The sequence below is a fragment of the Saccopteryx bilineata genome, chromosome 8, assembly GCF_036850765.1.
Source record: "Saccopteryx bilineata isolate mSacBil1 chromosome 8, mSacBil1_pri_phased_curated, whole genome shotgun sequence".
Lineage (NCBI taxonomy): Eukaryota > Metazoa > Chordata > Mammalia > Chiroptera > Emballonuridae > Saccopteryx > Saccopteryx bilineata.
This window is the reverse complement of record NC_089497.1, coordinates 26,597,867-26,611,262: the sequence shown is the minus strand read 5'-3', so window position 1 is coordinate 26,611,262 and position 13,396 is coordinate 26,597,867. Positions and strand designations below refer to the sequence as shown.

Below are 13,396 nucleotides of genomic sequence, written 5' to 3'. Positions count from 1 at the left end.
TATATATTATAATATATTTTTGCTTTTTGTAAATTAAAAAAATAATTTTTTAAAAAAGTAAATACATTTATTTTTAAAAAAGGAATTTTTTAGCACCACATTGGAGCAGGAATTTAAAAATCCTATACTGAAAGCTTAGGTTTCCTTGAAGAAAAAAAAAGAAGCAACTCTCACACATTTCCTCTGAGAGTTCACGTGAGATAACAACACGCCACTTCTCCTGTTCCACTCTGACCCTGCGATCTGAAGCACGCTTTCCTCTCTACCTCTGAAGCCCTCTGGATCAATATCTGAGTAAAATAGTCTTCAATCTATTAAAGTACTCACGGAAACGAATACTGAAATAAATCTTCTTGGTTCCTATCTGAGAACTACAATGTTTATTCAATTAACAAGAAAGAATTAACCAATCAAAATCAACATCTGAGCTGGCAGTCATTACATACCATTTCAAGGCAAGGATTCATAAGGAAAAAGGTATATTATTTTTAAGTTTCAGGTTCTAAAAGTGAGTTACACTGCCTTTAAATGAAGCAGTTCTAACAATATCAGAAATTAGTAAATTTGCCCTGGCCAGTTAGCTCAGCTGTAGAGGGTTGGCCCAGAGTGTGGAAGTCCAGGGTTTGATTCCCAGCCAGGGCACACAGGAGAAGCACCCATCTGCTTCTCCACCCCTCCCCCTCTCCTTCCTCTCTGTCTCTCTCTTCCCCTCCCGCAGCTGAGGCTCCACTGGAGCAAAGTTGGCCCTGGCACTGAGGATGGCTCCATAGCCTCTGCCTCAGGTGTTAGAATGGCTCCAGGTGCAGCAGAGCAACGCCCCAGATGGGCAGAGCACTGCCCGCTGGTGGGCATGCTGGGTGGATCCCAGTCGGACACATGCGGGAGTCTGTCTGCCCCTCCTCCACTTTGGGGGGGGGGGAGGAAAAAAAGAAATTAGTAAATTTGTTTTAACCTCAATGCAAACTTTAAGAGAGTGTAACACATTTGGATTCTAGTAGTTTGACAGCGGTTTATCTAATATGATTAGTGAGTGATTGACTCACATATGCTGAAAAAATCTTTAGAATTGCTTATAGAATAAATGGACCAATTGTTAAGAGTACTGTTATTTTATCTAAAGTTATTCAATAAATATTCACTGACCTATACACCAGGAGTTCCCGAGAGAAGCAGCTGTGGGACAGAACTCTTAAGACGCGGCAAGCAGGACCACAAGGTGTGAAAGTGCTGTGTGGACCCTGGGCCAAGGAACCTGGGCAACCCTGTGAAGCGCCACCAAAGTGACTTCTGAGCTAGTCCTTCAAGTATGAATACATTCATCTTAAGCAGCAGAGAAGTAGGGTAGAACAGGGTGTTAAAACCAAAGAATAGCATATTCAAAGGTCCAAGGTTATGAAAGATTTCATGCATAAGAGCAATAATGTGAAGTGTGTCTGTATTCTTTTAAAATTAGGAAACGCTTAAATTATATGAAAAATAAAAACTGCAACCTGGTTGATGCGATCACTCGGATTTCTGATCATTATTTGTTATTACGCTATACCCATCTATATAGTTAAACAACATTCACAAACATACTTACTTGTAATAGTGTTCCCAGAGATTTCTGTATCTTCCTTGACCTGACATGTCAAACACTGTAAAAGACAAACTAAAACAAACAAAAAATCATGACTATATTATAACTTTAAAGTATAGCTTTCACTTAAACTTTTAGGTTGTATTCAAAGAAACTACTCTTGAATATACAATATTCAACTTGGACCAATTCTCAAATACAAATGCCATAAAATAAATTTGTTGTACAGAAATATGATTTTGTAATGAGTAACACACAAAAACATTTTCCTTCCTAATGAGATGATCAGTGTTTGTCTACAGTCTAAATTCTGAAATATAATCCAGAGATACTGGTACAAATATTTTTACACTCATGGACTTCTGAAAAAACTACAACAAATAACTTTTTCTAAGAGTAGGAAGAATGACAATCACTGTTTACTCACAACTTCTTAGTCACAAGTATAATGAAGTGAATTACCTGGATGATTTGAACTTCTCTATGCTGAATCCTATTGTTGGAACTATATCTTGAGATTGAGCCTTTAAGAGAAAATACAAAGCTTAGAAATGTGCAATTATCAAAGATGTATTTTTTCCCTCACGTTAAAAAAAAATCCAGATTTTCCAATTCTAAAATCTGTTACTAAGAAGATGGCAGGATTAGAGAAAATTACAATTTTTGCTATTGAAATTACTGGGGGTAAATTCTTCATAGAAGTTTAAGTTTACTAATTATGAATTTGTATAACACATGCATTAATTCACATTTTGTGGCTTGCTGCAAGTTACTATGGAATTAAAGTGATGTGATAAGTCATGCTGAGTTCACATATAAGACTTTCTAATATTTAAACACATATTGAGTTATATATGCTATAAGGAACTGTCCTCATGTCTGGCTGGTGAATATATATATACATGGCCCCTGCTCTGAGTTTATAATCTAGAGGAGGTCAACGGCAATAAAGAACTGAGTTGTAACCGGACGCGATCGGGCAGTGAGAGTGCAATGAAACGTGATGGGTGGGGCCATGGGGCAGTGGGCTGGCACGAGGCATGGAAGAACGGTGCTCAGGATAAGCTTCTCTGAGGTGACGTTTGACCAGGGAGTGAACATCATAAAGAGGAAAAGCTATCACAAAATACTGGCTAAGAACATCCCAGCGCAATAACCCTACGACAGGAAGGAAGTGGGCATTTGGGAAAAGCGGGAGGAGGCCTGTATGTCTAAAGTGTATCGCGTAACGGAAAGAGCTGTACAGGATGAACAAACGGAGGGAGGGTCTTCAAGGCCATGGGGGAGAATTCTTCGTGGGGAAGAGACTGCACGTGGGCAAGAGTATAGCAGACCCACTGCCAAGTAACATGCCTTATCCTGACAACCTAAGGAGGTGAGGTCTCCTAACATTTCCACTATCAACACTGTTCCTACTTTTGAATAAAAATGATTCATTCATTTTCTGACCAGATGGCTAGGAGTTACTCTTGACTCTTCTTTTATATTCTCTGTATAACCATTCTCTAAGCTTTATTGGTTCCATCTTACTTAGTAATATTTCTTGCTTCAAATTACGGTAACAACCTCCTAATTGCAAACACGCTATACCTTAGACAAGTTAATTTCTCTAAGCCTTTGTTTTCTCAAACTTTAAATATATTATCCTTAATTCATGAAGCTATCATGCAAGTTAAATAAATTAATGGATGTGAAATCCTCAACAGTGTTTGGTCCATAGTAAATACTCAACAAATATTCACTAGCATTAATTACTCTCACGGATTTTATTCTTGTCCCCAACTTTCTCCATACTCCCAAGTATAACTCAGTTCATCTTGTTTTTCTGTGGACACAGGAATACAGGAAAAACTGTTGCTTCATATCATACATTCACTTTACTGGCCTACTTCTGGAAATATAGAATTAAAATGGAAAGACAGGAACTGAAAAGTCACGGGAGCTCGGTCACTTCAGTAGTTACGGTGCTGGTGAGACGGCATTTCCGAGCTGTCCGGGTTCTGCCTTTCTGAAGTTTGTTTATTCGGGGTTTCCTTCCATCTTATGAAGTGTCTAGTATTCTTCCCAAATACGTGTATCTTTCTTTCCGTTGATGTCAGACAGAATTTATTTCCTGCTATTCTGATTTCTGCCTCATATCTTAGAGTTCCTTCATTGAAAACAAACTCTGGAATCAAGAGTCTCCTATTTTTTTTTTTTTTAGATTTATTTAGTTTTAGACAGAGAGGAGATAGAAAGGCAGAGGGGGGTGGGGAGGAGCAGGAAGCATCAACTCCCATATGTGCTTTGACCAGACAACCCCAGGGTTTTGAACCAGCGACCTCAGTGTTCCAGGTTGATGCTTTATTCACTGTGCCACCACAGGTCAGGGAAGTCTCCTAATTTTTACTGTTTAATTTTTAATACCCCATTGTTTTGATTTTAAAGGTCTTTTCATGTACTAATATTGTGATAAAATCATCAGGAAAAATATACCAAGAATAAAAAAGTGAGGAAGGTAAAGATTGAAGAAATCTCTGAAAACAGTAGCCTCGTCTTCAGTGAATTGTAAGACCTTCACATGGCCTCTCCACAACTGCCCAGCTTCACACAAACTCTGATTCTGGAGAAGCTCCCTTTAACTTGCTGTTTTACTTAACAGGGATAAAATTTCTGTATTTCCCCATGTATAAGATGCACCTTTTTTCCCAAAAAAATCTGGGGTCTGAAAACTGGGTGCGTCTTATACAGAGCTTGTAGATTTTTTTACTTGCATTTCCTGCTTTTTTGCGCTTGTTTTTGCGCTCACTGTTGAAGACAGTGATTTGTCATCAGACACTGAGTACTGACAGTGATGAGGAGTTGTATGAATGTTATGATGCATAAAACGAGTTCAATAACTTTAGGTAACATATTTTTTTTTTCAAACTTGGGGCCCCCCTAAATTAAGTTGCATCTTATACATGGAATCGTCTTATACCTGGGGAAATATGGTAATCAACTTTCTATTCTTCCTTTCACTTCTAAAGTTCTAATGGAAGATAATTAGAAAGAAGAAACTCCACAAACTTCGCAGGATAAACAGGATATGTGAGCTGATGCTTCCACATTCAAGTGGGATTCATTTTCCTCTGAAGAGTTCCAAAAATACTCTCCAACATTACTCTTCCTTTGCTCTATCTAGGAACAAATGCATTTTGGTCCTTCTCTAAATTGGGCAGGGAATGGTACAAAGTAAACAAATGAAACGCATTTGGAATTATTACCTAAGTGGGATAGAGCACTTAAGGCTGAGAGAGCCAAGGGACAGACCAACATCAACAACAAGAGAATGGATTTCTGGGAGACCCTAACAAGATCTTACAGAATAAATTCATGGAGGAAAATTTAATAAACAAGTTACCAACTGAATACACAAGATAATTTCAGATTATTTTAAACGCTAAGAATATAAAACTGGATGATGTGATAGAATGAAAGCATTTATGTTGAGAAATAGGAGAAAAATGGCAATTTTAAAAGAAAGGTTTTTAATAGAGTGTATCTGTAAGATTCTTTTTTTTTACAGAAACAGAGAGAGTCAGAGAGGGACAGATAGGGACAGACATACAGGCAGGGAGAGAGATGAGAAGCATCAATTTTTTGTTTCGCCACCTTAGGTGCTCATTGATTGCTTTCTCATACGTGTCTCAACCAGGGGCTACAGCAGAGCAAGTTACCCCTTGCTCAAGTCAGTGACCTTGGGCTTCAAGCCAGCAACTTTTGGGCTCAAGCATGTGACCACTAGTCATGTCTATGATCCCATGCTCAAGCCAGTGATCCTGTGCTCAAGCTAGTGAGCCCACACCCAAGCTGGATGAACCCGTGCTCAATCCAGCGACCCCGTGTTCAAGCTGGTGACCTCAGGGTTTTCGAACCTGGGTCCTCTGTGTCCCAGTTTGATGCTCTATCCACTGCGCCACTGCTTGGTTAGGCAAGACCAGATTCTTCAGCAGAATGGTTAAGATAAAATGTACTCACACCTCCCTATTCATCAATTTAGAAAACACCAGCAACCTTAATATATAAATAATAAATAACGTTCAGATAGCTTAATATTAAAAATCAGTTTGGGTCCAGGAAATATTTAGTTATTGAAAACCTGATTTTATCCACAAAAAAATATGGAACTACCTTATTGTAAAATAAGATTTGCAATTTCTTTTTTTTTTTGCAGGACATTTCTTATAAAGCATTGTAGAATTCTATAATTCACTAATTTACTACAAATAATGTTTCCAATACTGAACTGACAAGAGGCTCTTCTTCGGTTCAGAGGTAGGAGGCAGCAAGGTTACACCCGTACCTGCATGACAGAGGTGTGGGGTCTCAGGAAATGCCAGCAACTGGCCTCTTGGCTATTATCACCAAGATTTCTTTTATTTTTAATTTCTTAAAGCAAAACAACTTTATTCTCAGGACTAGAGGTCAGCTGCTGTGAGGAGAAAGGAAAGTTAGTTCTGTAATTCACCCGAGTTAAGAGAGAGACAGGAATGTTGAAAAGCAATTGAAGATGAATGAAAAAGCCTTCGTTACTGGCTGTGTACGCAGATCTTCCTGGGGGAATCTCCCTAATATGAGGCAGGGTCAATAGGTCTTCCGTAAGACCAGTCTGAAATGAGAACATGAAAAATATTTCAAGATGACAGGCTGAACACATTCTGCTTTCTTCCTGTTCTGCCCCAGATGTGTAGAAATGACAGAAGAAAGTATGAAAAAAATTCCCTAAGAAATAGGAGCAAGTGTCTTCAAAGGATCAACATTATTTATCGAGAAAGCTGTTCCCATCAACATCAAAGATTATTTCTATGGTAATCACCCTGTTTTGGGATAGAAATCATACTGCTGGGGATGACAGAGGAAGAGACTGTAATTTCTATTTTGTTCTTTGAATGTTATTTCTCCTGATTATAATAGGCACTTTGGGGCTGGGGAGCTATTAACTGCAGCTTTGGTTTCAATCACTTTGTACTTATTTGAGACTACTTTTACCAAAAAGAATTACTTTTGAGGCCAGTTGGTATGGGTCTACTGTTTTACCATACATTTGTACATTGTTCTATAAATTCAATTCTGGATCCTATGCAATTAGATAGGATGCTATATCTTCCTCTTGAGCAGGGGTCCCCAAACTTTTTACACAGGGGGCCAGTTCACTGTCCCTCAAGACTGTTGGAGGGCCAGACTATAAAAAAAAACCTTATGAACAAATCCCTATGCACACTGCATATATCTTAAAGTAAAAAAACAAAACGGGGACAAATACAATATTTAAAATAAAGAACAAGTAAATTTAAATCAACAAACTGACCAGTATTTCAATGGAAACTATGGGCCTGTTTTTGGCTAATGAGATGGTCAATGTCTGGTTCCGTATTTGTCACTGCTAGCCGTAACAAGTGATATGACGCGCTTCCGGAGCCGTGACGCGTGCATCCCGCGTCACCGGAAGTAGTACTGTACGTGAGCGACGATGCTACATACAGTACTCCAGAAGCACAGGATATGGATGCTGACCACCAATGAAAGAGGTGCCCCTTCCAGAAGTGTGGTGGGGGCCGGATAAATGACCTCAGGGGGCCGCATGTGGCCCGCGGGCCGTAGTTTGGGGACCCCTGCTCTTGAGAACTGACGATGAAATTTCTTGTAATCACCTAGCTCAGGAGACAGATTCCCACGTATGTCAGCTTTTTAACCTACTTCCTTCCTTACTGGGGAAGAATCTTCCCATTTCCATACAGAAAGAATTCCATTAAAATGACATTCCTACTTTCTTTATCTCCCCTCTCCCAATTTATTGGTCTCCACCAGAAAAAAAAAATGGCTTCTTTGCTCAGTTTGTAAAATGAAACTGAATACCCTTGGTTCTGCCTGTCTGTCCCTCATCTGAGAGCCACATGCTCATCACAAGCATGCATTCTCACCTATTCTTGGCTATGCAATAAATCGAGAAGAGCTGGATTCTTTCTCTGAGGAGGAACCCTGAAATTTTGGGAGGCGAAGTCTCTATTCAAGAATGTTAGCAAGTCCTCTGGCTAGACTAAAACCAACCTCATCAATCAAGTTGATATTTCTTGATATCTGCCTGACTTCAGCATGTATATCTCAACTGATTCCCAACTCACCTGGGGAGCCCCCTTACAACACCTGTATTACCTTCCAAATCCATTTTCAGCTTCTTACTCAGCTACCTCAAACTAATTCTCACCTGAAAACACACAAGTAGTTGTTTTTAAATGGAAAACTCACCTATGTAAAAGTAGGGAATAATGACCTGAAGAAAAGAAGCAATGACATTTTCTAAATTCCAAAGTAATTTCTAACTAAACAGAATTAAAACTGAAGTGTTACGAAAGAAAATGGAGCCTTGAGTCATTGTGCCCAACCTGAGGCGCTTTTTGTAGGCAACGCAGTTTATCATTAATTACCATAGGAAGGAGCAATACTTCCCCCTTTTTAGTGATTCCATCATGAAGAGCACCAGCTTTCTCAAGTTTGCCCTACCTGCACAGTCTGTATTATCTTTTTACTCAACATTTTTTACTAATATTTTTTACCTAAATAAATGTATTTACAGCTGTAAATGTTAGCTGTCCACCCAATATCCATTTTCCCCTTCTTCCACACTTACAGGAGCCCTGTTATTTTTGAAAGCAGTAATATGCGCTGCTTCAAAGATCCAGCCTTGCTTACAGCCAGGGGTAGCCAGTGCGATGGAAGTAGGAGCCATTAGTTGGCGGTTCTGGATAAGCTCTTCAAAGGAGGCGTATTTAGGAAGGAGGCCTATTCTTCTGCCCTGTTCTTTTCTCCTCCCTGTGACTTAGACTATAGATATGATAGCCAAACTAACCACGTGGAGGTCAAGGAGGAAAACTAGGCACTAACAACAGCAGAGTACGAAGATGGGAGGTACCTGGTCTCTCCTGACCACGCAGCTGCCCTGCCTGCCCTGGAATTCCTCCTGAGTACTAATTTAGATGACAGAAAAAGAAGCACCTGTTTTCTTCAGTCTGCTGTTATATTCGTGTTCTTCATATGTAGCACAAACTAGTTTTAACGTATGCATCATATGCTGACTGTGCTAGCTTTATATATTTTTTATAAAATTTTTCTAGAGCCTTAACTGAAATGCATACTGGCAGCTTATAACTGCTTGCAGCACAGAATAATGCCCTTGAAATAACTGTATATTTCTCATGTATTTTTCAGTTATCAAAACAATATGCTTATACACTTATTAATTAAATGACTTTAAAAGCATCTTGCTTACTACTACTGATATGTATACCACTCTTGGAAAACTGTCTACTTATCCATTGAACCTATAAAAATTATTCCCCTGCCCCTTCATTCTGCTCCTCTGGTAAAGAGAGCGCCAACAAAGCAGCAATGCTACTTGGACGTAAACTTGTAAAGATCTTTTGAGGAAAAAAGACATTTGGAAAATATTCCAGCATAAAATATACTGCAAATTATGGCTGGCTGATACTACTTTAAGGTACTACAATAGTAACAGGATTTCATAATATGATTACATAAAGATATAACAGCAAACAAAAATAATTTTTCATATTAACTTTCTCTAGAAGAAAATACATAAAGCATCTAACAAAGATACTCACATTTGCTGGTTTAAGTTTGTTAATGATTGTTGTTTTGCCACTATTATCCAGCCCAAGGCACAAAACATGAACTTGCCTCTTCTTCAGGCCAAGAAAGCCTGAAAGTCTGTCTAACAATCCCATAATGTGATTCAAATATTTGCACACCAGCTGCAAGTCAGGGGGAAAAAAAAAGATCTATCACCAACAGGCATGTTAAGGATGAAAAACAGAGCAGGTACAGCAAAAAATGTAATACTTTAAAGACACAATGATGTGAAAACTATGTCAATGTAGCTTTGCACTCAGTAAACAGAGCTTAAGCTGATTACGGGAAAGGAGCCTTAACTGAAATGCGGATTGGCATCTCATAACCCCTTGCAACAAAGGATAATGCCCTTGAAATACCTGTACATATCTCGTTGTCATTTTGTAACATATAAGAAAACATGGTTAAACTCAGTATCTTGTGAAGTCCACCATCTGTGATCCGTGAGAATATCTTCAGCCTTATCCGGAAATCTGGAACGTATGGGCAATGGGATTCCTGCACAGCCTGAGGCTGACACTTAGAAAGTAGAAGCCAGACCAGAAAAACAGAGAAACTGAGATTTTGGCTACATCAGTTAAACCACTGGCTAAATCTTTTTCTGAAGCCAGCCTCATTTTTGTATTTTGCAAGAATATGAAGTATTAAATATTAAATCTACTGTTTTTGTTTGTTTTCTTGTTTATATCCAGTTTAGGCCGCATTTTCTATCAGTAGGAACAAAGAATTCTAATATATTTATCTTACTTTTCCCTTAGTCCTTATATCTATCTCTATTAAGACATTACACATTCATTTAGGAAGAAGTTTACTTATAATATATACACATGTGCAAACACACACAATTTTATGAAACCTTAATGAATGTTTTTTTAAACCGTAATTTATCTGAAATAGCCTATTAAGTATAATTTTTAAAGAACTTTAACTAGTATACTAATAAAGAATAAGAAAGTAAATACCGATCTTAGATTTTAATCTAATTTCCTCATATACTGTTATTGTAAAGTATCTTTAAATCATCCCCGAAATGTTTATTTATTAATTCTTTCATTGGGGAAAAAACAATCCTTCCAATGCAAACTTAAAAACAAAACTCTATTGGAAATCCAAATAGAAGTATTCCGAAGTAAAAAAAAATGGCTGACATATTGCTATGTGGTAACTTGTTCATATCCTTCTAAGGTACTGTCAAATTGAGATGTCAAGTGTCCAAATGAAACTTCCCAAGGGTGTTCCCTGTGGGTCCATCACCTCTTCTGTCAGCCCTCAACTGCTGCAGAGACTGCTAGAGCAGTAACTACAATAAACCTGTGTTCCAAATCTTTTCTATTCCTCTCCGAACCATCCTTTTCAAAGTCCTCTCAATATTAACCTCATGTATGTGGTTTATCCTCATCTCCATCTAAGGTTCAGAAGCCTGTCATCTTACAGCTCCTTCCGTGTTTTTATCCCACACCACCCCAAACAAAGCCATCCCTGGAAGGATGTGAGCCTGAGGCAAGCAACTTGAATGATAAATGGCTTCCAAGACAACTGCATTTGAGAGGAGGCTGCATCATTAATATTGCTCAGGACCCTTGGGAGATCACTAGGGATACAAATTTCAAAATTGAATTCTAGTAATGTGCGGGAGAGAAAGGAGCAGTGACCCATCATCTAAACATGGGGTCTTATAACAGAGCCACAGCTGCCTACCCAAGGAACTGGGTAGAGGCAGGTATTCCCTGTGTCCCACCTGAATTGGGTTTTCTCCTTGTACTGGGAATTCAAATTACATTCAATCCATTCCTCTATATTCCAGCTTAAGCACAAGCATTTGTAGAATCAACTTTAAGGTAGCTTTCTGATACTGTAAAACAACCCACACAATTTTAACTCAAAGTAAATCTGCTATAACTCACTTTATTGTACGAACCATACTGATATAAAGACGTAGTTTTCCATTTTCCATACAATTTTGAAAAAGTCTGTTATACTTCTCACATCATCCCCCTCTGGGCATCTATTATGGAGTATCCATTGTCAAAAGCTTGATATTGAATATTTATTTTTAATAGAAACTTGGGACTGTGATTTTTTCCGTCCTTTCATGGATTATCAAACACCCAATACTTGTGACATACAATTTAAAGGAGCAGTTAGTTGTTCTAAAAGATGGAATTCCATTTATAAAGTTGCTGTATAAACAACTATCATGTGCTTCTATTTCTTAGTAATGATACATTTCTGTATGTTTACCTTTACATGCATTAAAGGAAAACAAGTAATTCATGCCACTTAACATTTATCATGTCTTGAGTGTACAGTGGGAGGTACAATTCAAGTTTTCTGCAGCTTCCTAACACCCAGCCATCATTCTCAACCCTGGCTGCCCAATGGAATCAACTGCTGGATTAGTATTTCTGAAGATGCAATCAGGGCATCTGCATTTTATAAAGCCACTCCGTGTTTCGCTGTATAGCCCCTGTTGAGAACCGGCTTTCAGAATACATTCCAAACTTTCATGCATAGCTTTTAAGGTTATTCACAAGTTGGCTGCAATCTGCCTTTCGGTTTTTTGTATCTTCCTCTTTTCCCCTCTCTGCACACCAGCTAATCCAATTCTCCTGGCTGTTATCCGAGAAACTACTTCCTAAAGGATTACCTGTTGCCAGTAAAATACTGAAGAATTAGTGTTTTCTCCACAGTTAAGAACTTGGAAGATAAACTGCAGAAATAGTGGTCAGGCAAAGAAAACAACACTGAGTTGTACTCTGTGAATTGTAAAGACGTTTCTAGAGTGAATTATAGCACTCTACCCCAAATAAACATTTTTATTCGCCTTTCAGTTTTTGATGATGACATTTCAATCACGTGTCCCAGACACAAAATAAAAACGCCCAAGTGGGTAGTGCTAATAACACCAAACAGAAATTCGCCCGAACCAACGAGTTTTCTGGGGTCCCTAGTACTCACCGCATAAACCTACTTCTCCTTTTCGACCTCTCACACATTAAAATAACTATACGGAGGAAAAATGACGGGAGAAAGCAACTCTGAAACCGGCGAGGGCGGGGCGGGACGGGGGAGGTTGGAGGGGCCGCCGGCTACAGAGACGGTAAGACGGGCAGTACCTGGTCTCCGCGGTGGGCTCTGCGGGCCTAGGAGCTGGCGAGGGGCTCCGCTCGCAGCCGGCTCCGGGACGCGACCCCGGCGCGGCGTCCCCCAGCCCGGTCCTCGCCGTCCCGCAGCAGAAGGGACCACAGCCCCGGGCCGAGCCGCCTCCGCAAGTTGGGCGTCAGCCGGGGCGTCAGTCAATAGGCAGGCGCCCGGGCGCGTCGCGTTGCCCCGGCAACTGGAGGTTCTCCGGGTCCCAAAGCCACACTGCCTCCGAGGTCATAGCGGGTCAGCCGCCGTCGTCTAGGTTGACGGATGGACGAGCTCCCGAAGAGGCCACACGGAGAACGACTCGAGAAGATGCGAGCCCAGGGGCCGCGTGAACTGCCGCCTCCCGGCGAGGGTCGTGCAGCCCCGCTGGAGCATGACGGGAGTTGTAGGCGCGCGCACGGCCTGCTGGGAAGCGTTTGGCAGACGCGTTTGCTGGGAGCGTTTCTCAGCCCCGTCTCCTCGCGTCTGAGCGTGGCAGCAGCTCCCAGGGGTGGGGGGCGCCCGGGACGCGGCGGGACCTCTGCGTCGTTGCCAGGCGCCGGCGCGGCGTGGTGGTAACGACGATGCTCCCTGGGGTCATCGCACCACCCGCCTCTGGCTCCCGGGAGACCTGAAGGCCCGGAGTCCTGGCGGAGGAGAGCTGTTACTGGAGGCAGGGAGAGGGCACAAACTCAGAGGCTGATCTCCTGCCGATCTTCCCAGGAGACGTCATCTCCTGTGAGGGGGTTACCGTCCCCCCAGTCAGCCTGGCAGGTGGTCAGAGAAGAAATTAGTCTCAGTTCTTCAAGTTAGCTACCTTCTTGACACTGGGATTTTACAGTAACAAATGACCCTCCAATTGGAAATAGTATTTTGACACACACACTTTTTCACATTTTTATTCCCACACTTTCCAACGTTGGGACGATGCAATGATTTTTAAAGATCTAGGATAATATTTTTTTTTCGTCCAAACTTTCTATCTTCCTGTACCTACCAGTTCACCCCCAATAAATGGCA

The 13,396-nt window shown here is 40.5% G+C and overlaps 2 protein-coding genes across 3 annotated transcripts in view; both read right to left on the bottom strand.

The window, feature by feature from the left end:
• ARL6 (ADP ribosylation factor like GTPase 6) overlaps window positions 1-12,774 on the bottom strand; it is a 37,124-nt gene extending 24,350 nt beyond the window's left edge. For both annotated transcript variants that reach the window (XM_066241507.1, XM_066241508.1), the window contains exons 1-4: window positions 12,364-12,774; window positions 9,220-9,369; window positions 2,042-2,103; window positions 1,583-1,651 (exon numbers count right to left, since the gene is read on the bottom strand). In XM_066241507.1, coding sequence (XP_066097604.1) covers window positions 1,583-1,651; window positions 2,042-2,103; window positions 9,220-9,342 — 254 coding nt within the window. In that variant the 5' untranslated portion in view covers window positions 9,343-9,369; window positions 12,364-12,774. The remainder of the gene's footprint in view (window positions 1-1,582; window positions 1,652-2,041; window positions 2,104-9,219; window positions 9,370-12,363) is intronic.
• The window catches only part of LOC136311648 (endogenous retrovirus group K member 113 Env polyprotein-like), a 284,697-nt gene that overhangs the window by 66,206 nt on the left and 205,095 nt on the right, over window positions 1-13,396 (bottom strand). The window lies entirely within an intron of this gene.